The sequence below is a fragment of the Phascolarctos cinereus genome, unplaced genomic scaffold, assembly GCF_003287225.1.
Source record: "Phascolarctos cinereus isolate Bilbo 61053 unplaced genomic scaffold, phaCin_HiC Scaffold_726;HRSCAF=1367, whole genome shotgun sequence".
Taxonomy (NCBI): domain Eukaryota; kingdom Metazoa; phylum Chordata; class Mammalia; order Diprotodontia; family Phascolarctidae; genus Phascolarctos; species Phascolarctos cinereus.
This window is the reverse complement of record NW_027556098.1, coordinates 6,863,291-6,888,489: the sequence shown is the minus strand read 5'-3', so window position 1 is coordinate 6,888,489 and position 25,199 is coordinate 6,863,291. Positions and strand designations below refer to the sequence as shown.

Below are 25,199 nucleotides of genomic sequence, written 5' to 3'. Positions count from 1 at the left end.
TATGATATCTATATTGATCATCTGGTGATGTTTCTATATAGAGTTGCCTTTTGGGTTGTCAAAAAAGTATTTGCTATGGCCAGCAAGTTATCTTGACAAAACTGTTATCAGTCTCTGCCCTGCTTCATTTTGTACTCCAAGGCCAAACTTGCCTATTACTACAGTTATCTTTGGATTTCTTGCTTTAGCATTTCAATCTCCTATGATGAAACTTTTTTTAATCACCCCAATAATGATCAAGTTTTTAGGAGTTACATGTATCATCTTGTATAGGAATGTAAACAGTTTAAATTTTTTTTTTTGGTTTGGGCAATGGGGGGTTAAGTGACTTACCCAGGGTCACACACCTAGTAAGTGTTATTTGTCTGAAGCCGGATTTGAACTCAGGTCCTCCTGAATCCAGGGCCAGTGCTCTATCCACTGTGCCACCTACTTGCCCCTGAACAGTTTAATTTTGAGCCCTTTATGATTACTGTATCATGTTTATCTTTTTATGCTTGAGTCTTATAATTTGTATGTCAAATTATCCATTCAGCTCTGTTCTTTTCATCAGGAATGCTTGAAAGTCCTCTAGTTCATTAAGTATCCATTTTTATTTTTCACTGAAAGTTTACGCTCAGTTTTGCTTCTTGATCCTAGCTACTTTGCCTTCCGGAATATCATATTCCACACCCTCCATTCCTTCAACATGGAAGCTGCTGAATCTTGTGTGATCCTGACTGTGGCTCTGAGATATCTGAATTGTTTCTTTCTGGCTGCTTGAAGTATTTAGCTATAATATTCCTGGGAGTTTTTATTTTGAGTCTCTTTTAGAGGTGATCAGTAGATTGTTTCCATTTCTCTTTGACCCTTTGAATCTAAGATCGGGGCAGTTTACCTTCATAATTTCTTGAAATATAATGTGTAGGGTCTTTCTTTGTTCATGACTTTCAGGTAGTTCAATAATTTTTAAATTATCTCTCCTTGGTCTATTTTCTATGACAGTTCTTTTTCTGGTGAGAAATTTTACGTTTTCTTCTATTTTTTTTGTTCCTTTGACTTTGTTTTAATTGTCCCTTGATTTCTCGTGGAGTCATTAGCTTCCACTGTGGCCAATTCTAATTTTTAAGGAATTATTATTTTATGCAGTGAGATTTTGTACCTCTTTTTCCATTTGGCCAATTCTGCTTTTTAAGGAGTTCTTTTCTTCAATGAATTTTTGTATGTCCTTTTTTATTTGGCCAGTTCTGTTTTTTAAGTTGTTATTTTCTTCAGTATTTTTTGTGCCTTTTTTATGCCTGCGTTGTTGTTCAGTCATGTCTGATTCTCCATGATCCCATTTGGGGTTTTCTAGGCAAAAATCCTGGAGCACTTTTTCATTTCTTTCTCCGTCTCATTTTGCTGAGGAAACTGAGGCAAACAGGGTTGAATGACTTGCCTAGGATCACATAGCTAATAAGTGTCTGAGGCCAGATTTCAATGTAGGAAGATGACTTTTCCTGACTTCAGGCCTGGTACTCTATCCATTGTACCTCCTTTTACCATGTGCTTCTTTTACCATGCTGTTAATTGTCTTTTCATAATTTTTTTCATCACTCATTTCTTTTCCCAGTTTTTTCTTTACCACTCTTAATTTTTCCTTTAACTCTTCCAGGAATTCTTGTTGGGTGTGGGTACAGTTAGCATTTTTCTTTGTGGCTTTTTTGGTAACTCTTCACATTGTTGTGTTCTTTGGACTTTCTGTCTTGATCTTCCCTGCCATCATAGTAGATTTTTATGGTCAGATTCTTTCTTTGTTTGCTCATTTTTCCAGCCTATTTCTTGACTTTGAAGTTTATGTGAAAGTTGGGTTCTGCTCACCTCAGGATGGGAAGGCACTGCCAAGCTTCAGGTGTTTTTTGTGATGCTGTTTTCAGAGCTAGTTCTGTGGGTCTGCAAGTTGTCTGTGCTTCCAGAGGTGGGGTGATATGTGAAGAGGTGTGGTCCCGGCTTGCCTGGTCTGCGCTCTGGTCTTTACCCAGGAAGGGACCCTGCTCCTCTGCAGCCGCAAGTGCTAGCACTCTTTTTGCCTTAGAACTGTGACCAGGGCTCCTGCTTTCTTGTCTCTGTCCTGGAAGTGCCACCCAGAACTTCTTATGGGCAATAGAGTTGCCAGTCAGTCCCAGCTGTACCTCTTGCCAGCAAAGGGTCCCCTGTAGTCTCTTTCTGATCAGTTCTTTGATTCCCTCACTGACTCCCAAAGCTGCTACTGCTGCTATTGCTGCCATCAACATTTGTGGGCTCCAGACAGGCCTCTACCAGAGCTTTACCCCAGTGCCACATACTTCCTGCCAATCTTTTAAGTTTTCTTAGGCCAGAAAAATGCTCACCCCGACCTTTTGTTACTCCAAGATTTGATGTGTGGCATTACTGTAAAGCTATTTGGAGGTAATGTTGGGAGAGTTTAGCTGGGTAGCTGCCCCTAATCTGCTATCTTGACTCCACCCCCACATTTTTAGATATTATTTAGGTAAATTCTCCTGTGGTCACGGAGCAGCAATAAGAATAGTACTAGTAATAATAAGTATTTAGTCAAAACTTAAAAAACAATCTGTTTTAAAAATAAAACGCTCAAAAATTTCCCATTTCCTTAGTAGTGCTTTTAGACAGGCTGTATCTTTATTTTTTTGCAACTTTTTTTGCAATTTTAAAAAAATTTATTTTATTAATTTATTTTGATTCGTCACCAATCACTTCCATGTGCTTTTGAGCTTAAAATTTTTCTCCCCCTTCCTTCCCACCACCCTCGCCAAGATGGCGCACAATCTCCTATAGGCTATACATTTACATTCCTATTAAACGTATTTTTACATTAGTGAAGTTGTAAGTAAAAATTAAAACCAATAGGAGGAACCATCAGAAAAAAGAAACAAAACTCAACAGAAGAGAAAAAAAAAGATAGCAGTTCAACTTCCATAGTTCTTTCTTTGGATGGGGATAACATTTCCATTGCGAGGCCTCTGGAGATGTCTTAGATCCTTGTATTGCTGGGAAGGGTTAAGTTTATCAATATTAGTCATCACACAATGTGAGTGTCACTGTGTACAGCGTTCCCTTGGTTGTGCTTACTTCACTTAGCATCAGACCATACAAGTCTTTCCAGTTTTTCTGAAGTCAGCCTGTTCGTTATTTTTTTTTTTTTGGCTAGGCAATGTGATTAAGTGACTTGCCCAGGGTCACCCAGCTAGTAAGTGTTATGTGTCTGAGGCCAGATTTGAACTTAGGTCCTCCTGAATCCAGGGCCGGTGCTCTATCCACTGCGCTACCTAGCTGCCCCTGTTCATCATTTCTTATAGCACAATAGTATTCCATTACATTCATATACCACAACTTGCTCAGCTATTTCCCCAATTGATGGGCATCCTCTCAATTTCTAATTCTTTGCCATCACAAAAAGAGCTGCTATGAATATTTTTGTACATGTGGGTCCTTTTCCCATTTGTTTGATCTCATTGGGATATAGCCCTAGAAGTGCTATTGCTGGGTCTGTTTTTTTGCAAATTTTGCAAACTATTGACTCCACTCTGAAGAAGTGGAGATGCCACAGCTTGATTACAAACACTGTATGGCCTAAGTAGGATAGATACCTCTGGTATGAGTAGCATAGTGGAAGTCATGTTTTTGTTTTTTGAATAAAATAGGTATTACCAATATGAATGAGAGGCTTCTCTAAGTGAAAATAATTTGACCTCCACATTAGAGAAGCAAAAATTAAGACATGCATGAGAGAAATTTTTCTGTTATGTATTTTTATTTCAGGTTGAACATTGTTCGCTTCTGAAGAACCAGATATTAGATTATGAAGCTTCTACAAGGAGGTTAAATATGCAGATTGGAGACTTGAAATTGCAACTTAGACAAACCCAAACAGGTTGGAAGAATTCTTCATAGATAAATGCATAAAGGTTCTTTGTAGAAAACTTTGTATGTTGAAATGTAATTAAGTATTTTTGGGGGCAGATTAGAGGAGGACACTAAAACATATGCCCTCTTGCAAGTAAAATTGCCCATTTTGGGAGATGCCAAAAAGTCTGTTAGGTAAAGGTAATTAATCTCAGGTGGTAGTTTATCGTTTGGAAGCATTTTACAAAGGTAATGTTTTGTAATGATTGTTAGTCTAAGGCAGGATTGGGCTTTATTATATAATAAGGGATTTGGAATTTGATCATTTGGAGCTTTGTTATCTGTAATTTGACTATTGTCAGGAAACTTATTTTTTTAAAGTCCATTCCTTTTTTACACACATATGGTTGTTGTAACAGCAATACTAAAACCTTAGGGTTATGCATAGAATGTACATTTTAACTAAGGAAAGTGCTGCCCCAGTGGGGACCCAAATGGCCAGTTCCAGGTGGGCAGCTCATCTCCTCCTCTCATCTTGGGGGGGCGGGGCAGGTACCCCACCAACCTTGAGAGAAGAAAATGAGGGTGGTGACTTTGCAGAGCCCTCCCTCACTTAAATCCAGTTCAATTGCAAGTCATGTCATCATCTTCTGTTGTCATGGTCCTCTTCAGGAATGAGGGACAAACCATGCACACAACTTAGTGATCATTTCATTGTCTTAGTGTTACTCTGTAGTACTAGTAGGCTCCTGTATCTTTTGGAGCGACAGATTTTTCACCTATTTTATTTACTATAGTTCATTTCACTATAGAATGAAGGAGCTGAAGATGGCCTAGACTCAATCCAAACTCTAAAAACAAATTCCTTTAATAACAAGATTTGTTCTGTAAAACTTGGACTCAGTTGAAAGGGCCACACCCAAGGACCTAGAAGGCCACAGATCCCCCAACCTTGTTAGAACTCCATACTTGGTTATCAGGAAGACCCAAGTTCAAATCTTAACTAAAACTTTTAATAGCTGTGTGACTGGGCAAGTCACTTCACCTCTCAGCTTCACTTCATCTGTAAAATGAGGATAACAATAGAACCTGCCTTGCACAGTTGTTATAAAAGTCAAATGAGATAAATGAATACTTTGTAAAACTTATAGGGCTTTATAAATGTGAACTACCACTGTTATTATTGTAGGTAGGCAGCTAAGTTGAGCAGGGGACAGAGCATTGCACCTGGAGTCAGGACGACCGAAGATCAAATCCAGCCTCAGATACTCTTTAGCTGTGTTTCTGCCTCAGTTTCCTCAACTGTAAACTGGAGATAATAATAATAACTACCTTCTAGGATTGTTTTATGGATAAATGAAATGATGTGTGTAAAATGCTTCATAAACCTTAAATGTTATGTAAATATCATCATCATTAGCAAAAGCCTTTTTTCTTTTAGAGGAATACATCTGTTTGATCATTCAAATAGAAATTGCATTTCCCTTCTCCATGGTGATGTGCAAGGATCACAGTACAAATCTGTTCAGTAGTGAGACAGGCACTGATTGCTACATATCCTTGATCACATCTTTCCAATCAGTTTTATAAATTAGTTGGAACTTCATTGCATTTGCCTGTTTGCAAGTTGTTTGTTCTCTTGTGTATCTTTTGAAAGTGAATTTTGGTGTTTGAAGACTAACCAGAAATTGTTTTTAGCCTTGCCGATTTACTTTGGTATTGATTTAATACACTATATCTATGAACTCTCTCATCTCAAGCTCTGCTTTGATTCCTAATCAGGAGCTCTTAATTCAAAACACAAATATTTATTAAGTATGTACTTTATACTGGGTGCTGAGGATATAAAAAAATCCCCAAACAGCTCCTCACATCCTCAAGGAGCTTATATTCTCCTGGGGAAATACGGCGAGTTTCATACCAGGTAAGTTGAGTAGAGAAGAAAAAGAGGGCACTAACAACTAGAGGGTTAAGGAAGCTTCATGGGCAGTAGCACCTGAACTGAGCCTTGAGGTAAAGTCATTCAGTCAATAAGCTTGTATTAAGTACCTGCCATTGCCAGTCACTGTACTAGGCACTGGGAGTGAAAACAGAAGGCAGACAGATAAGCTTACATTTTATCAGGGAAAACATGAGAGAAAGAAATGAGGGAAAAAGTGTAGTCCAGGCATGTAAATGCATGACTCAGATTAAAGGAACAGCTAATACTTTGATTTATTTAGAATGTAGGGCCCTAAATATCAGGCCTGAGGAGTTTGTGTTTTACTCTCAAAGACTATGCCACCAGAACCTAAACTCTGACAAGTTTTGCCAAGCTAGAAAGTCTTTACATATTAACATTATTATAACTTTATTTATTATAACTTTACATATTACATAATTAATTTACAAATTAAAGACTGTGTCATCTGAGGGCAATCCTAGTTAAATTCAGAGAGGGTCATTCCTAAATTGGCAGAAGCTGCAACATTTCTTGAATATAGTGTACTAAATCATAGAGGAGTTATGGTAATAATATTAAAAAAAATCATGGGTCCTTAAAGTAAAGGAACTATATGTCTGATTATATGCATTCATTTATATTTGTATTTTTAACAATGCATATAGTTACAGAATGGAGTAAGTTAAGTTTATTTGAAAGACTGTGAATCAAACCCATGTACAAATCTCATATTTTGGGTTCACTTTTCTATATTCTAAAAATTTTTAGATCTTGAAAATGTTAGTAAATTCTTAATTTCATTTAAGTGAAGAAAACAAACTATATCAAAATACCAAATCAAAGTCACCAGTTTTTATAGCAAAGCAGTCACTTCCTCCCTTAGGTTGTATTTTTTGTCCTGTATTTCATTCCTCTACCCCATTTTTTTGTTTTTCCGTCAAATGCAAGCGTGCCCAAACCTAGCCTTAGACTTTGGCCACAGAACCAGACATTCATGGAAGCTTCTTTACCTCATGCGTTAACCAGTCCTATAGTGAACTTGATTCATTATCAGCTAAATACTATTTTGAGTAACATTGTCTTCTAACAATGATGGCATGCTTGGGTACCTGTGCTTGGACCCCAATTTCTCCCTGGCCTCAGAAATACTATCCCTGTCAGTTTTCCCCCAGCCTAAGGACACTGTCCCTAGCAATTACTCATGGGTGGGCCTTAGCAAAACACTTCTCTCTCTCTCTGATGACACGAAGCTGGGTGAGAGAGTGCTGGGCTGCTCCCAAATGGAACCCTTCCAGTTCCTTAGTAAGCTCCTTGTTGCAGAGCATTCTCTAATCAGGAGAGAGAGAGAGGATTGTCTTGTATGGTCCAAGGAGTTTTTGTCCCTGGCTGGCCTGAGGACTCTTCTCCCACCAGATTCCCAAGATCCTCTGACTTCTCCCTCCCTGTCTGGTATATTCTCTACACTTTCCCATCCATAGCTCCCAAAGACACCTGGACCTTTAGATTATCTAATTAGTATCCCTGGCATTTCTTTTCCATGACCTTTTCCATATAAATCCTAGCTCTGTCCTCAGTCTCTTGCAGGGAATCCTTGCCTGCTGAAAAGTATAACAATAAATCTTCACCGACTTGACTTGAAGAAAGCTTGTGTCTATGAATTCATTCCAGATGACCCCATCCTGTACTCTGGTCTTTGAGGAGTCTCTCCACCTCTCAGGCCAAGACAACTCCATATATAGGGAAAAGTTTGTGAAGCCAAATTGGCTCAGTATAGTGGAATGTACACTGAATTTAGAATCAGAGATCTAGCACCAGTTCTCCTAGTTTCTTGCCTTCCTTTCCTCATCTGTAAAATAGGTATAATGTCTCCCCTGCCTCCTAAGTTAACAAATTGTGAGGATCAAATGAGGTTATATCAATAAAAGCACTTAGTACTTTATATTTACATAGCACCTAACAGTTTCATTAAAAGTTCCCCCAGACTTCTAGGTTTAAAAGGAAGGAAGAAAACAGTAGGTAGACTTCATGCTACTAAGTTGTGTTGGAATGGTTTATTAAATGCTGCAGAGAGCAACATCAAAGCATTGAAACACATTCTGGTGCCATGTGTTAAAGTTTTTGACCTGAGATTAGGCCTTATTGTTACTTTGTTCTACTCACATATTTGTATTAAATTTGGGGAAGAAATCAAAATAGATTTATATAGTACACAACTGCAGTAGTTATTATGGGGCCTATATAGAACTGACTCACTTTTAATATGAGTTTAATGGCACTTGTTTTAGTCCTAGGTGCTATGTGAATATTAGCAACAGAAATTCAAGAATTTTAAAAATAAAAATGTCCTTTCTTTTGCAGGACTGTGTGTGTATGTGTGTATATGTGTGTGTGTGTGTGTATACACACACATGTACCTACATACACACATATATATGTATGTGTGTATGTATGTATATTGTAGTGGAAAAAACATTCAACACAGCCTTAGAACACCTGGATTTAAGGTCTAACTCTACCACTTGCTAGCTGTGACTTGACAGACAATGTACTTAACCTCTCTGAGCCTTAATGTTCTCATATATAAAAATGGCAATAATAGTACTTTCTCAAGAGTTAGAGGATCAAATGAGATATATGTAGAAGCCATAAAACACTGTTGAAATGTGAATTTTCTCTTTGGTTTTATTAGTTTTTTAATTAGTTTTATTAATTTAGTTTAATTAATCACTTTTATTAATTAGTTTTATTAATTTCGTATTTAAAAAAAACAAATCCTAAAAGGTTTATTATAACCTTATTTTTTAGACGATTTTTCCTTTCTCAAAATTAATTGGCTCTTATTTTCAATGCTTAAATATCTAGCTTTAGAGAATGAAGTGTACCGAAACCCAAAGCCATCATTGGTTGATCGGTCAGTCATTGATTTCACAAGTGACAAGATTGTCCCTCATGATATTTACATAGATAATTTCTTGAAGAATCAGTTCTTTTCTGATGTTGCTCAGTCAGAAGATGTTCCAAAGAGCAAGTATTGCCAGCATACCAGAATTGAGAATGCTTCTACAGATGCTGACCTTGAATTTGTAGCTACTACCAAAGCAAGGGTAAAGGAACTAGAGAAAGAGGCAGAGTACTTGGAAGAAGCCTATAGGAATTACCAGCAACGAGTTTTTCAAGCTACAGTGAAAAGCCCTTCACCAGCAAGGAGCCAATCTCCTTCTCTTTTACCAGCAATTCTGAGTAGTAGCAGTCATGACGAAATTATGTTTGCAGAGGACAAATTTGTTTCTGAGCAACTTCCACTCAGCAGTCTTAAAGATGAAAGGGGTGATGGAATGACTGATAACCAAACTCCACAGCAAAGGCGAGCCTCTTCCCCTAGACGTCTTTCCTCTACTCCACGTCCAAAAGCAAGGAGAAGTCTTAATAACCAAATGTATGTAGGAGGTGAGCTGCTATCTTAATGAATATCTCGCTTCACAGAGCTGCTACAATCTGAGAAAATAGTTGAGATAACCAATTCTCTATTCTCTGTTCGTTTGTTGTTGTTATTGTTTGCCTTTCTTTCCATCCCAAGCACTTAGTGCAGTGCCTGGCAAGTGGTAGGTACATAATAAATACTTGTTGACTTGACTATTCAAAAGATAAAGAATACCTGTAAACAAGTTGTTCATAATTTTATAGATATATGTTTGTGGAGTCAGCTTCATTGCCCTTAAATATTTGCATGCATATGTAGAGTATAGCCATAAAATGTATTTTGTTTATAGTAGTGTTATTATTGAAGTTTAACTCAAGATGTAAGTTTGATTAAATTTTGTATGATAGGCATACCCTGCTTAGCATCAATTGATTCCAAAAACAAAACATTAGCTATTTGTTATAGGGGGCATTTAGTTCCTTAGGAAATGTCATAATTGCTGAATCATATTACATTGGAGATCTCATAGCATGGCGACTTTTAGTTATGTTTCAGTTACTACAGAATAACTTAGGACACAACAGTGTTACGTGGGATACTCCTATATAAGATGTCCCAAAAGTCTTAAGACTTTTGGAACACCCTATTTAATAAATGTATCTGGAAAAAGAAGGATCATTTCTAGAGATGATAACAGTTAAAGAAGTTTTGGGGTCAAATGGAGGAAAGAGAAACTTAAAGCTAAATAGTTGAGAGTCAATGATATAATGAAATAATGTGTATCAATAAAAATAGGATTTGTTTGTTTTTGAACTCAGTAGAAGGGCCTTCAGTTTACTCAATTCTAAAATGAGTGTGTTGGACTTTCTGGTCTCTGAGATCCCTTCCAGCTCTGAATTGTGATCCTATGAAAGAGTTCTAGACTAAATCATAAAATCCAAATTGTTATTCTCTGTATTTGGCTATGTGACCTTGATCTTCAGTTTTCTTATTTTTAAGATAAGGGCAGTTGGCCAGGATAATATGATTCTATCCATCTGTACCATTCTATATGGTATATGTTTTATAGTTCTAGTTCACCCTTAGCAATATACTAGATACCTTATAGGATTGTTGGGAGGAAAGTAATTTATAAATACTCAGGTACCATATAAATGTGAGGGAGCAGGTAATTTTTATTCCTTGGATAATAAAAAACTAGTTATATTTGTTTTATAATATTTTTATAGCAATTCAAAAAATAGTCTTAATGTCTTTCCTAAGAAATTTACAACATATAGTGAAATACAAGATTATACCTTTCAGGTGATGGGTCATTTGTTGTGTCTCCCTGTCACCTTGGTGACAAAATTCCATCACCAATTCGAAGGACAACCCAACTTTCGTCTGCTGTATCGGCTCCCAACATCTCAGTTGCTTGCTTACCAAGCAATCGTGAACAGAAGTCAAGGTAAAGATCATACTCATGTTTGTTTGAAGTACATAATTTCACTTTTATTTCTGAATGTTAGACATAGGTTTTCTAGTCATTATTAAAGGTTGTGTAGAAATATATAATTTGCATAATCCAAAATAAGTTTCTCAAATTAAATTTTTTGTTTCAAATGAACATTTCTTTCTTTTCTTTTTCTTTTTTTTTTTGGTGTGAGGCAGTTGGGTTTAGTGACTTGCCCAGAGTCACACAGCTAGTATTATGTGTCCGAGGCTGGATTTGAACTCAGGTCCTCCTGACTCTAAGGCTGATGCTGTATCCACTGGGCCACCTAGCTGTCCCTCAAATGAACATTTATTAACTGTTTGGTAGGGAGGGGGCGGTTTGTAGAATTTAACTAATCGAATGTACTTTGGTTGAATTATCTACTTTATACCAGGTAATATGCTGAGTGCTAGGGGTACAAAGACAAAAAAAGAACTAGTCCTTGGCTTCAAGGAGCTTACATTCTGTTATGTAAACTAACATGTACACATATCCATATACAAAATATAGGAATTAGGCACTGGAGCAGAGATTTCATTGATATTGGGAACTGCCAGATGAGTGTACTCCTTCTTGTAATTAAAACTAAGGTCTTTTTATTAATGACATCATGAAGGATGCTGCTTTTTTTTTTTTCCAGCAAAATGGATGTTCATTTGATGAACAATTATTAAGTATCTAAAAAATACAAAGTACTGAAATAGACATTGGAAATATTTTTAAAAACTATAGTTGCTACCTTCAAGGAGCTTATAATATATAGAAGAATAAAGCATGTACCCAAATAATTGTAATAGAAGTAGGAGGAGAAGTAAATAGTACAAATCAGACAGAGTTGTGAGAGATTCAGGATGGGAAGGCTTACTTCTAGCAGTGGGGTAGAATCAAAGGGGAGCTTCATGGAAAAAGTAGAACCTGAATTGAACTTTGAAGAAAGGAAAGGAAGTCTAAGTTGGAAATAAAGGACACTATCCATTAATGCCCAGGTAGGAGAAAATCTGATAAAATCAGAAAATTAAAATTATACAGTCATCAATTTAAAGAGTACAGGAAGGAGAATATTGTGATATCACCAAGCCTAAGAACTCTAGGCTAAGGAATTTGTATTTTATCTTGTAGGTAATAGGTAACCACTGTGAAGGTTTTTAGTAGGGGAGTGATGTGATCTGACATGAACATTAGTTAGATTGCTTAGTGATGACCAAGCTTATTTCCAAGGGCTGTTGACTTCACCTTTGCAACATCTCTTGAATATACCCCTTTCTCTCCTCTGTCACTGCCACCACTCAAATGCAGACTCCCATCCTCACACCTGGATAATTGCAGTGACCTGCTGGTGGGTCTGCCTGCTTCAAGTCTCTCCCTGCTTCAATCCATCTTGCAGGCACTAAAGTGATTTTCCTAAAATGCAAGTCTGATCATTTTACCCCCTACTCAGTAAACTCCAGAGCTATCTATTGCCTCCAGAAGCAAATACGAAATACTCTTTGGCATTCAAAAGCCTTTCATAACCTAGCCTCCTCCTTTCCCTTCTTCTTATGCTTTACTACCCACATGCTTTTCATTTCAGTGACGCTGGTATCCTAGGTTTTTATCTCTCAACCCTGGACATATTTTCTGGCTGTACCCCATGCCTGGAATGCTCTCCCTCCTCTGCTCTGACTGCTTCCTTTAAGTTGCAGCTAAAATTCTACCTCCTACAGGAAGCCTTCCCCAATCCCGATGAATTCCAGTGTTAATCTCACTGTTAATTATTTCCTGCTGATCATGTATATAGCTCGCTTTGTCTATATTTCTTTGTGTATTGTCTCCCCCATGAGATTGTGAGCTCCTTGAGGACAGGGACTGTCAGTTGACTTTTTTTCATATCCCCAGTGCTTAGCAGAGTCGTGGCATGTTACTGAGTTGCATTGAATTGATGTGGGGTTGGGGACATTAGAGAGGAAGGGAAATGAGACTTGAGTTTCTGAAAATGTAGCTTTTAGGTACAAAATATTTTGGTGGTATTAACAGTTGAAAGAATCAAAGAAAGGCCTGTCATATGAGGTTGCACTTAGGTTGAGTCTTTAAAAAGGAGCTAAAGGTTTCAAAAGTAGGAGATGAGGAGGGAGAACGTTCCAGGCATGGGAGACATCCTATGTAAGGAATATGTAAGATGGAGATAAATAATCATGAGTGGTAAGTGGGCCATTTCAACTGGAATGTAGTAGAATAATGTGGAACCATATTATAATGCCAAATAACAGGAGTTTGCATTTTATCCTGGAGGTAATAGTCACTGAAACTTTGTGAGCAGTGGAATGACATAATAAAAGTCTCTCTGTGCCTCAATTTTTTAATCTGTTAAATGGGGATAATATTTAATACTACCTATCTTCTGAAGTTGTTATGAGGAATACTTGATAAACCTTTAAATGCTATATGAAGATAAGTTCTTTTTTATGTACTAATCAGTTAAGTATGGCATAGCTGTTAAGCATAAGTCTTTTTCATGCAACTCTCATATGTAGGTTTTTTTGGAAGCAGCTAGCTTGATTTATTTTGTAAATGGGCCATTTTATTGTCCATAAAATTATAAAGTTATTAATTAATATATTTTTAAAAGAATTATTGCTTCAATGACACACCCCCCACCCCGTTTTTACCATACTATTGCCAGTGCCCTTCTCTCTCCCAACTTCCATTTTAAAAAAACAAATGGAAAAATAGAATATTAAAACCAAATATATATGGTCAAGTGAAATATATCCACTTAGGTCATAATCTACAATGTATGTTTTGTTCTCCACCTTGAGACTATTACCTCCCTGTCAGGAGGTAGGTAGGCTGCATTATGATTGGTCTTACGGAGCCTTGTTTGGTCATTGGCATCAGATTTGTAAAATCTTTCAAAGTTATTTTTCTTTACAGTATTATTATTGTACAAATTGTTCTCCTTGATTCATTCTGCATGAGTTCAGGTTTTCCCACATCTTATGGTACAATAGTATTTCATCATATTCATATGGAATAATTTGTTCAACCATTCCACAATTGATGGATACCCCTGTAGTTTCCAGATCTTTTCCAGAACAGAGCTGTTATAAGTATATTTGTGTATTTGGGTCTTTTCTCTCTATTTGATCTCTGAGGCATAGGGCTGATGTTGATATTTCTGTGTAAGGTGTTGCACATTGTAATGATTTTCTTTTTTATTATAGTTGGAAATTGTGTTTGAGAAAGGCTGTAACATTTCATAGCTCTAACAATAATGCATTAGTGTGCCTGTTTTCCTACAGCCCCTCCAGCAATTGTTATTTTCCTTTTTTGTCATTTTTGTAGATTTGATGGGTATAAAATGGAACTGTTTTCAATATAGCTATTGATAGCTTGAATTTCTTTCCTTAAGAATTTGTTTTTATAATCCTTTGACCATTTACCTGTCAGAGGGGAGATAATTGTTCTATATCTTTTAATCAGTTCCTTATATGTCTTGGATATTAGAACTTTATCAGAAAAACGTGCTGCAAAGCCTTTTCCCAGTTAATTCTTTCTCTTCTAAATTTAAGTGCATTACTTTGAGTTGTACAAAAAAATTTTTGTGTAATCAAAGTTGTCCTATTTTGTCTTCTATGATCCTCTCTACCCCTTGTCTGGTAATGAATTCTTCATTAATCTATAATTGTGAAAGATACTTCCTTCCCTGCTCCTCTAATTTGTTATGATATTACCTTTACATCTATGTCCTGTATGCATTTGGAACTTAGTGTGGTATATGGTTTTACATAGTGGTTTACTTAAACGTAATTTCTGGAAGACTTTGTACAAGCCCTCCCTTTTTTCTTTTTTTCTTTTTTTTTTAAATATAAATTCAACCAGATCATAGCATATAATCTTTTTAATATATTGCAGTGGCCTCTTTGCTAATCAGTTTTAGTTCTTTACTAATATTTTATTAAGTGTTACTAATATTTATTAAGTATTAAGTATTTTCACTAAGTATTTTTAAAAAGTCAACATTCATTAGGGATATTGGTTTATAATTCTCATTCCCTGCTTTGTCTATCTCTGGTTTAGGTATCAAGACCATAATTGTGTCATAGAAGGAATTTGACCAGTTCCCTTATTTACCTCTATTGAGAACACCATAATATTTGAGTTAGTTATTCTTTGGGTGCTTGATAGAATTCATTTGTAAATCTATCTGGTCCTGAGTTTTTTACTTGAGTTCATTTATAGCTTCTTTAGTTTCTTTTTCTGAAATTAGACTACTTTAATTCTGTATTATTCTATTCATCTGGGTATTTTATATTTTTATTTATCAGTTTTCTTGGAATATTTTTGGGCAAAATAGTTTCTAATACTTTATTTTTCACTTGTGAATTTTCCTTTCTCACTTTTGGCTGTTTGATTTTTATCTCTTTTTAAAAATTTGATTGGGGCAGCTAGGTGGCAGTGAATAGAGCACCAGCCCTAGATTCAGAAGGACCTGAGTTCAAATAAATCCAGACTCAGACCAAACACTTGACACTTACTAGCAGTGTGACCCTGGGTAAGTCACTTAATCCCATTGCCTAGCCAAAAATAATAATAATAAAATAAAAATTAGATTAGTTAATGATTTATTAATTTTATTGGTTTTTATTAGTTGAGGACCTCAACATGTCCCTTTCAGACCTACACAAATCTAACAGAACAATAAACAGGAAGAAAGTTAAGAACCTGAGTAGAATTTAAGAAAACATTGATAGATCTCTGGTAACTACTGAAGGAGACTACAAAGGAGCTTATGTGTGACTCAATTGTACATGGCACCTTTATAAAAATTGATTTTATACCTCTTAAACAAATGCAGAAAAACAAAAATGTGAAACCTATCCTTTACTGACCAATTATAATCAGAAAAGGACTTTTGAAGAAATTATTCAAATGTCAATAGAGAGGATTTAATTCCTTAGGGCAAGATTTCTGTCCCTAAACAGTCATCATCAGAATAAAAAACAATCAATGTATTAGGCATGCAGCTAAAAGAACTAGAAAATACTCCGCATTAGAATACTCCACATTAGAAATTCTAAAACCAAAGATAAGACTGGCAAAGTTGGTAACCAAGTCGATTTTTTAAAAACCCATTTAATTAGTAAATAAAACTAGGAACTTTTTATTGTTTGTTTAAAGATGTCATCTGAAAACCTTTCTTATCCTTTGACCATTTATCAAATGGGGGAATTACTCATATTCTGAATGGCTTTTGAAACCAAATACTTGTTTATATTTGATTCTAAAGACAAGGCAGTATGAGGTCATTGAAATTTATTGAGTGATATGGTCACATGGGTGCTAAAGGAAAATCACTTTGGCATTTGGCACTCTGGACTGGAGTGGAGAAAAGACTTCACACAGACAGGCCAGGTAAGAGGCTGTTGGAGTAGTCTGTGTGAGAGGTGATAAGTTCTTTGCTTATTGTGCTTCATAGAAATTATGTTTTTTACAAATTGAAGATATGTGGCTGTGTTTTCCAATAGTATGTACTCACCTTGTGTCTGTATCACATTTTGGTAATTCTTACAGTATTTCAGACTTTTTCATCATTATTATTTCTGTTATGATCTGTAATCAGTGATCTTTGATGTTACTATTGTAATTGTTTTGGGACACCACTAACTACCCATATAAGGTGGCAAATGGATAAAATGTGTGTATGTTTACTGCTCAGGCCATTCCCCATCTCTCTTCCTCTCCTGTGGCTTCTCTGAGACGCAAGAGTATTGAAATTAGACTGATTAATAACCTATAGACTCTACATGTTCAAGTGAAAGGAAAAGTTAGTCAATGTGGCAAACTTTATTGTTATCTTAGGAAGTTGCCACAGTCCCCTCCACCTTCAGCACTCACCATCAGCCATAAACATCGAGGCAAGACCCTCCATTGGGAAAAAAGATTACGACTTGCTAAAGGCCCGGTGATGGTTAGCATTTTTTAGCAATAAAGTATTATTTAATTAATGTGTATACGGTTTTTTTCCCCCAGACATCATTACTATTGCACACTTAATAAACTATAGTATAGTATAAGCATTTGTTTTTACTTGCAAGGGGAAACCAAAAAATTCGTGTGACTTGCTTTATTGCTGTGTTCTAGAAATGAACCTGAAACATCTCCAAGGCATGCCTGTGTTCCCACTGGCCACAATTTAGCAACTGATTATATATATATATGTAGGTTATGAAACAGTGAGGAATTAAGAATAATACTGATGTTAAGATGCTGGGAGACTACAAGAATGGTGGTGCCTTCAGAAGAAATAGGGAAGTTTTCTTAGTGGAATGTTTTGAGGGGAATGATAAGGTAGGTGTAGGGACATCTTCTGCTTCCCTGCTGAAGCCCCATAAAGTAATTAAAGGATGTAACCATAGAATCCTGGATTTAGAACCACTTGTTCATTTGGCTTAGTGTCCTTAGTCTATCTTCTATTTCTTCAGGCTCTATAACCAATAAGCAAGTCACAAACTCCCTCAGTAATTTTTCCTGCAAAGTGAGATATTGCAGTCCATAGGATTGTTGTGGGGAAAGTACTGTTACAGTCAAGATTTGTAGATGAGTGCTTGAAACGCTGTTCTGAGGAAACAAGCTGAACTTGGTAAAAAGGGGCTTTCTTTGCTTACTTCCTTGCTGTGCTCTTGGTAGTTGAGACTGTCAGGTAAGTGAGGTTATGGTGGTTCATGTTTTATTTTATGGTTTTATAAAAAATGGCAGCAAGACCATGAAAAATTGAAAATGAGTGAAAATATGGTAACAATGTTAGGTTGTGGGGTTGTGAACAAACTGCAGCATGTAACAAATGAGTGAAAGAGGTAATAAAAAAATGATGCTATACTTATAAATTTAACACGTGTAGATCTTGGCTTGGGTTTTAACTCTTATCATCAAGCCATATCATACAAATACTTGGTCTCAATTTCCTCATCTTCTAAAATGAGGGAGTTGGATTGGATATGTTTCTCTCTTTGTAATTTTTAATTTTCTCAAGTAATATTAGATTAGGTCCTCTGAAAAACTACTGTAGATATAAAAAGTAGAATTTCCTGCTTTCATGTTCTGATGCCTGTAATGTGTAATTCTCACTTATTTTATGGTTTGTTTCTGCTTAATACAGTCCACATTTTGAACTTAGTGTTTGCCTTTAGTATGCATTGAATGGCCTCACAAAATATTGTCTAGGGAAAGGTGTTTCTAGGTATTTGCACTCTGGACCTTTGGGTCTCTTAGCTATGTAGAGATGAAAACAAGACAGATTTTTTTTTTAAGGTAAGAGTTCAATTTATTTTGAAACATAAAAGCTGTTACAACATTAAAACCTATGTAGTTCAGGCCTTGTGATTTTTGTACCATTTACCTGTAATTCTGAAATGATAATAAGTTAACGAGGGGTGACTGTTGAAAAGTTGAATGTAATTTTTTTTTCTTTTAAACATATGTGATTCTGTAGCTATATTTCTTGTCATCTTTAAAAGTAAATTATTTTATATACTGTATTTTTAAAAATTCAGAGTAAGAATAGCATACAGGCAGTGCTGAATAAGCTTTGAGTTCTCAAGTATTCACTCTTGTATGGTCATCGGATCTGTCACATTGGTCCTGGGACAGCTTTTAAAAATGTATCTGAAAGAATTCTTTTAGCAACTACATAGAGATGACAATGAGTATAGCCCAGAGGTAAATTAGTGTAGTGTTCTAAGGCAGAAAGCATCTTTATCCAACTGTGCTTTTGACTTTTACATTAATGAATCTTATTTCTTCTAGTAATTCTGAGAAGCACACTGATCAAGATATAAGTGAATTTTCAAATGGAGAGAAATCAGGCATTGAAGATGTTCAACATGAATCTTCTTTAGAATGTAAGTTCTGTTTACCACCTTTAATAATTTTAGTGAAATATACCCACTATAAGTAAATAGGAGTTAGAAAATGCTTACTATGCAATATAGGTTTATATGCTTTCATATTCTTTATACATAGATCATTTACTTTTAGACTCTTTTTAAAGGGCAAGAGATTTTTCAGTTGATCTTTTGGAGCTCTTATTCCCTATGCAACTAATTTATGTGACCTTGGGTAAGTTACTTTTCTTCCTGTAAAACAAGGAGAACTAGATGGTCCTTCTGTTCCTTTCCTATTTAGCATTCTGTTAGCCAGTCAGTGAATAAACCGTTATTAAGGTTTATTGCTACTATGTGTCAAACACTGGGGATATAAAAAGAAGAAAAAACAGTCTCTGCTCTCATGAAGGAAACAAATGTGTACAAACAAGCTATATACAGGCTAAATAGGAAATCAATAAGAGGGAAGACACTCAAATTAATGAGTAGTTGGGAAACACTTCCTATGGGATATGGGGACCAAAGTCTAAAAAATATATTCATGAAAAATAATTAGTCATTTAGTTTTTCCCCCTAAAGTCAGTCACTGTATAAGAAATTATCGAAAGGATCCAAAGCCTGAATAAAACTGGAATTTACTTCAATAACAATTATATCAAAAGCAAATGTTTTATTTTTTTCCTTTTATAGACCAGAAAATTTTGCTTTTCTTTTGATTATACTGAGCTCAGTTTTCTCTACATTTGGATAAAACCCAGCTTTAGTGGAAAGGGCACTGTCCTTAGAATCAGGAGAGTGAGTTTTTATCTCTGGCCTAACTATTAATTGGGTCTGTGAAGACTTTGGGGCCTTCATTTTGATCTCTAATGTTTCTTTCAGATCCAAAATTCTGATATATAAAATAACTGTAAGTTTCATAATTTAATGTTAATTTATAACCTGGGGGAATTTTGATTGAGGTGTGGAAAGTATCAAAAATTGGTTAAATAAGGGGTTAATGATGAGCATTCATACTGTTTCTTTTCTAGAATCTTAAAAACTGCTGGTTTAAGAAGAATATGATTCTGAAATATATGGTTTTGTTTAAAAACATTATGGGTCATTGTGTTTTTGTCGGCAGCCTGGAAAGTCATGGATTTTTTTCCATATAGAAATTATTTTGTTGGTTTGTCTTAAGTTTTATTTTTTAAATATTTATAAAATAGATATTCTTTCAAGCATTAACCTCAAACTTTTACGAACCTATAATCAGGTTTTTTCAAAACTGTCAAGTAATCCTGTGTTTATAGCTAAGAGTATATATAGTCTTAACGTTTTTCATCAAATCTTTGGTAGAGACCTGCTTACTTATTTAGCTCCCTGAAATGAAAGTATTTTAAGACCAGTTATTCCCACACACTGCAACTGTTCTTTTGCCCTTCTGTTATAATTAGGGAATAATGGAGCCATTGTCCAAACCTCTTTTAGATGGTGGGAACATTCCAAAGCAACTTGAAATGGATGTGTTATATCCAATGGGAGATATGGTTCCCACTAACAATGTCACAGACGCTGTGCCAACAATAACTACTTTGCATCAGGACCCAAGTAAGTTTTTTTTAAAAAATTAATAGAATATTGAATTATTGAAATAAAAAGCTTCTTGAATAAGTGATTTAATTTGAGATAGTTACTGAGAAAATATTTAGATTTAATAAATTTTAGTATATTAAATAATTATCATTTTATAATTTTTTTTAAATTATTTTAAGAAAACTTAAATCTTGGAATCTTGAACAGCATACATAACTTTATCCATTTCTGCCTCCCTTAGCCCTTGAGGTTACCCATCTACTTCTTGCCCTCTGTAGAACTGTACTGAGTCAGAACTACTATCTTTTTTTTCCCCTTTCTAAAAATACTTAAGCCCTCAAATAGGCTATCCTTAGTTTGGACACACTTTGTCTAATTACCTACTATCTCAATCTTCTAAACATACAAACAATCTCACTTAGTGTCTTGATTTAAATGATATGTATGAATGAATATAATTATTAAAGGAGAAAGTATGTTTAGGTGTAAAAATTTTAATGCATTCTGCTTCTGATGGATGAATTATACTTTTTTGTAGTAAAGAGAGCTAGGAATTACACAAAATAATTTTAGTAAGTATTTTTTCAGGCTCTTGCTATGTGCAAGGCAGTGTTTAGCCACTGGGGGTACATTGCCAAAATGGCAAACAGTCCTTGGCCACAAGGATATTCTGTTCTACCCGTGTGTGTGTGTGGGGGGGGGGGGGGAAGTGGTGTTGAGAATACAACATTTATATAGATACTTCTAAGGTAGTTTGAGGGGATTGAGAAAACACTCCATCCACTTGGAGATTTCCAGTAGGAAGTTGGTGATGCAGGATTGGAGCTCAGGAGTGATTCTTGTGATAATACAGGGTAATAAACAAGCGAAAATCATAAACTTTGAACTATGGTATGCCCTTTAGGGCACAGTTTGCTCTGTAGATGTAATTATTTTCTTTGGTTCAAAGTAGCATGAACCCTTGAGTTTCACACCCAACTCCTTTGCAGTTGATGACCCCAAAGGAGTTATTAATTTATACAGCAGAGGAAAGAGATCAAAATGAAACTGATAACTTCCAGTGCATTGGCACTTTGCTTCATGGAGAAGATGAATTAGGGGTAAGGTTGTATTCTTTTCTGTTTATGAAATTGATAAATCATCTCTCCTATCCTTTGGAAGGTGACAAATGACTTGTCCTCCCTACCCCCTACTGTGGCCACTGGCCCTTCTGGCAAATGTGACTTTATTAGTGGCTCTAATGAAATGGAAGAAATCTTAGAAGAATTGTCTGTTAACCTGATTTTAATCACTTTACAGTAATGGGGAAAAAGATTGTGGGGCATAAGCATGAGTTGGTAGCTATTTCAGGGAGATAAGAGTATGGTAAGTCATTCGGATACCATGGGAAGTCAGAACCTGGGGTAAGTTACTTAACCTCTCTTGAGTCTCTTTCCTCATGTGTCAGATGAGTTAGTTGACTTGATGATCTCTAATCTAAAAATCCCTTCCACCTCAGAATGTGGATTTCATTTTTCTCTTCTAGTAATGCTAGATGTAGAAGAACAGAAGATAGAAGAAGAAAAGTGGGAAGAGAAATGGAAAGAGAGAGAGGAAAAGCGGCAGACAGAAAGATTAGAAACTTTTGAAAGGCAACAAAGAGAACTACAAAAACTAGATCAAGAAATGGTGATAAGTACTATTTAGTACCAAGTGTTTGTATAGAATAATATTTTCCTTTACTTAGAACATGTCTTTTTAAATCTTGTTGTCGGCAGCCATTTTTCTATTCTTCATTGTCATTCATCTTATATATTCAGTTGCCAATTTTTATTATTTTTCTCTTTACATCTCATATATATGTTCCTTACTCATGCTATTACCACGCTAGGCCCTCCTCTCTTGCTTAAACCATTGAAAAATAGCCTCTTATTTCATCTCCATTTTTGTGTTTCTTTCTGCTCTATATTCCATATAGCCACCAATGTAATATTCTAAAAGTTGAAGTCTGCCCGTGTATCCCTTCGACTCAGTAAACTCCATTATCTCCCTTGTTGCTTATAGGTTCAAATATCAACTTTGGCATAGTCTTCATTGCCTGGCCTCAGACTACTTAATTCCAATGAGATGTCCCTTTTTGTTATTCCTTACATCTGACACTCCTATCTTCTGTCACTGTGCTTTCACTAACTGTCCCTCTTGCCTGGAATTCTCTCCCTCCTCCCTTCTGCATCTGGTACCCCTTGTTCTTTGAAGATTCCTTTATGAGGTCTTTCTTGGTGTCCCCCAGGTCCTAGTGCCCTCCCGTTCCAGCTTACTGTGTATCTGTTTTTAATGTTTTTATATAGCATGTATATACATGTTATCTCACTAGTTATAAGCTCCTTAAGAGACTGTTTTCCCTTGAACTTCATAGGTACTTAAGCAGTGTTAATTGTTGTGAAAAGAAATTCTCACCAATTTTATTTTCTAGAAATTACTTGAAGAGTCACTGAAAAGTGAAGTAGAAAAAGATATTAAAGACTTAGAAATCAACAAAGAAATTGTAAACCCTCTAGAAAAATATATGAGAATCATCCAGCAGAATAAAGAGCAGGAATCAGTAAATAAGGTGAGAAGAATTTTTAAAGGACAGTTAAGAGAGGAGAGGGTAAAATAAATTAGAACTTCAAAACCACATTCATAATGGCAGCATTATATTATCTCATGAAAGAGATTAACTAACCATAATCATTTTACATATTTAAAATTTTTCTTAGGAACTTCTGTGGCTTTTGATTCAGTTATATGTCATGACAATCAGATAACACAATTTAATAGAAATTAAAGTTTTTTATTTTAGAGAGGGAAAAGCATAGTAGTCCTTGCCTACTTCTATATAAGCCTTGTATTTGGGGGAAAACTAAGAAATTTTTAAATACACTTGTATTTAAAATATTTAAAACTTGTTGTAATAACAGTACTTTGTAGGTCCTCACTTAAGTACTTGAGAATACAAACTATAATTAATTATTGTGCTATGCTACTAAATGCCCTAATTTATTGACTATTTTTTAGTCTTAATTTTCATATTTTTATGTTTTAGTTGTAATTATAAATTACAAAATTTATGTAACACACCAGATAACATAAAATATTTTACATTTATTTTTCTCTCCTTTTCAGAGGTCAACAAAGGAGGTTGTGGAAGAAGCATCAATAGAAGAAACCCTGTTGTCTAACTATAAAGCTGATAGGTAAGATATTCCAAGCAAAACTAACACTAGCTTTGCTAAATTTAAGGGATGTAAGAGGTTTCTCTTAACTGTTAGATAGTGTTTGGGCTCTTTATAATTTCACTGAATCGACCACTTGTTTTGATGTCATATAGATGAAGTTTGAGTGAACATGGTCTAGATAATAAATTATAAAGAAGGTTAGGGGAGTGCCATAGTATATAAGTCATATCATCAAAGAAATATGCCTCTCCCTCAAAAAACCCGAAACCTGACCATTTAATTCCTAGATGCTTTCTAAGAAATAATTTGTCTGTTTATTCTTTCATCTCTTTTCTTATTTAGTTTGTCAGCTTCTGAAGAACCAGATGACTTCTGGTGAGAGGTTTGCTTCTCAGGCTCATACTTGGTAACAGTGTGCTATATCAAATTTAGACAAGGTTTTCATTGTTGTAAGCCAGAATATTTAATAAAGATGTTACATAGGAAATCTGTGTGAGGTCGCATATTTCTTTCTGATATCTTAATTTCTTAAACAGGATTGTCTTCAAGCACTTTTTGAGAAACATTTATACAAGTGCTATTAGTATAAGTTAGTATTTCTCTTGCCTTTAAAATAATGTAGTTTTGGTAGCGTTATTGAAGCAATTTGCCTCTCTGTTAAAATGTTTCCATTATAAAATGTTTCCCCATTATATACACGACTAATTACAAGACTTAAGCACACAGATTAAATTATCTTCCATCTGCAGTGAACAATTCAATGAAACCTTAACTTTTAGTGCTAATCAGTTGAACTTTCAAGATCCATAACCTTCTTGTCTTTTTTTAAAAATACATGTTTCCCATATCCCTCTAACTTTATAACTACATACCTTTTCAGGGAACTTATACAACCTGGAACTCAAAGTTAATTCTTCTAGAAAACATCAAAATTGTAGAAAAATCAGCTTTCCATTATAAGTATACAACATAGTAAAATTATTGAAAAGTTATATTCTTGTGTTTTATTTTGCTCAGAGCTAAATGAGAAAGTTTTTTTTTGTTTGTTGGTTATTCAAACCTGTAATTTCATTGGCCTAGGGAACTCCCAGTGAGGAACTCCCTCTATCAGTGCAGAAGAGCAACTGCTCTGCAACTTTGCCTGAGAAACAAACATAAAGGGTAAATGATTTGCTCAGTCACACATAATATGTATGAATGGAAGGACTTCAACCCAGGTCATTTTGACTCCAAGTCTGTCTATGTCACACTGCCTTTCTCCTAATACAGGGAAATCATATAGTCAATTTTTAAAAAATCGTTATTAAAAAAACACGCTAGTGTAAGTTTATGATATCTAAAATTTCATAAAGAATGAATCATTCATCTGCCAGGATATGTAGGAAACCCCAATACACAGAAAAATATTGATGCATGTAAACATAAGCCTGTATTTAAGAATTAAAACATGTAAAACAGCATGGTATATTAAAAGACTTTCAGAAGCAATTATCTTTATCAATGGCAGTATTTGTCACTGATGTAGAAAAAGATAGTTGCTTTTGGGGCAGCTAGGTAGCCCAGTGGATAGAGCACCAGCCCTGGGGTCAGGAGGACGTGAGTTCAAATCTGGCCTCAGACACAATACTTCTAAGCTGTGTGACTCTGGGCAAGTCATTTAACCCCAATTGCCTCACTTTAAAAAAAAAAAGGGTAATTGCTTTTGAATGCCTGCAGAATAACTGAAGTGCTTTAAGGTTTTATTTGACTTCCAAATCTATTCATTTATACCATTCACAACTTTGGGAGAATAGTTCTTTGCTTGCTACTATGTGCTATTAATTCACATTTCCCAAGGTATAAATGCTTAAAATTTTAAAATAAATCATAT

At 35.3% G+C, this 25,199-nt stretch overlaps 1 protein-coding gene across 8 annotated transcripts in view; it reads left to right on the top strand.

Annotated features, from left to right (window-relative positions):
* The window catches only part of OFD1 (OFD1 centriole and centriolar satellite protein), a 99,899-nt gene extending 76,083 nt beyond the window's left edge, over window positions 1-23,816 (top strand). For 6 of the 8 annotated variants that reach the window (XM_021007367.2, XM_021007369.1, XM_021007368.1 and 3 more), the window contains 9 exons: window positions 3,778-3,889; window positions 8,666-9,250; window positions 10,530-10,674; window positions 18,484-18,578; window positions 20,028-20,147; window positions 21,658-21,800; window positions 22,585-22,722; window positions 23,277-23,347; window positions 23,672-23,816. In XM_021007367.2, the coding sequence (XP_020863026.1) occupies window positions 3,778-3,889; window positions 8,666-9,250; window positions 10,530-10,674; window positions 18,484-18,578; window positions 20,028-20,147; window positions 21,658-21,800; window positions 22,585-22,722; window positions 23,277-23,347; window positions 23,672-23,708 (1,446 nt within the window). In that variant the 3' untranslated portion in view covers window positions 23,709-23,816. Of the gene's footprint in view, window positions 1-3,777; window positions 3,890-8,665; window positions 9,251-10,529; window positions 10,675-18,483; window positions 18,579-19,993; window positions 20,148-21,121; window positions 21,233-21,657; window positions 21,801-22,584; window positions 22,723-23,276; window positions 23,348-23,671 lie in introns of those variants that run through there. The other 2 variants (XR_013482726.1, XM_021007373.2) reach the window with 2 other exon arrangements.
* The last annotated feature ends 1,383 nt before the right edge of the window (window positions 23,817-25,199 follow it).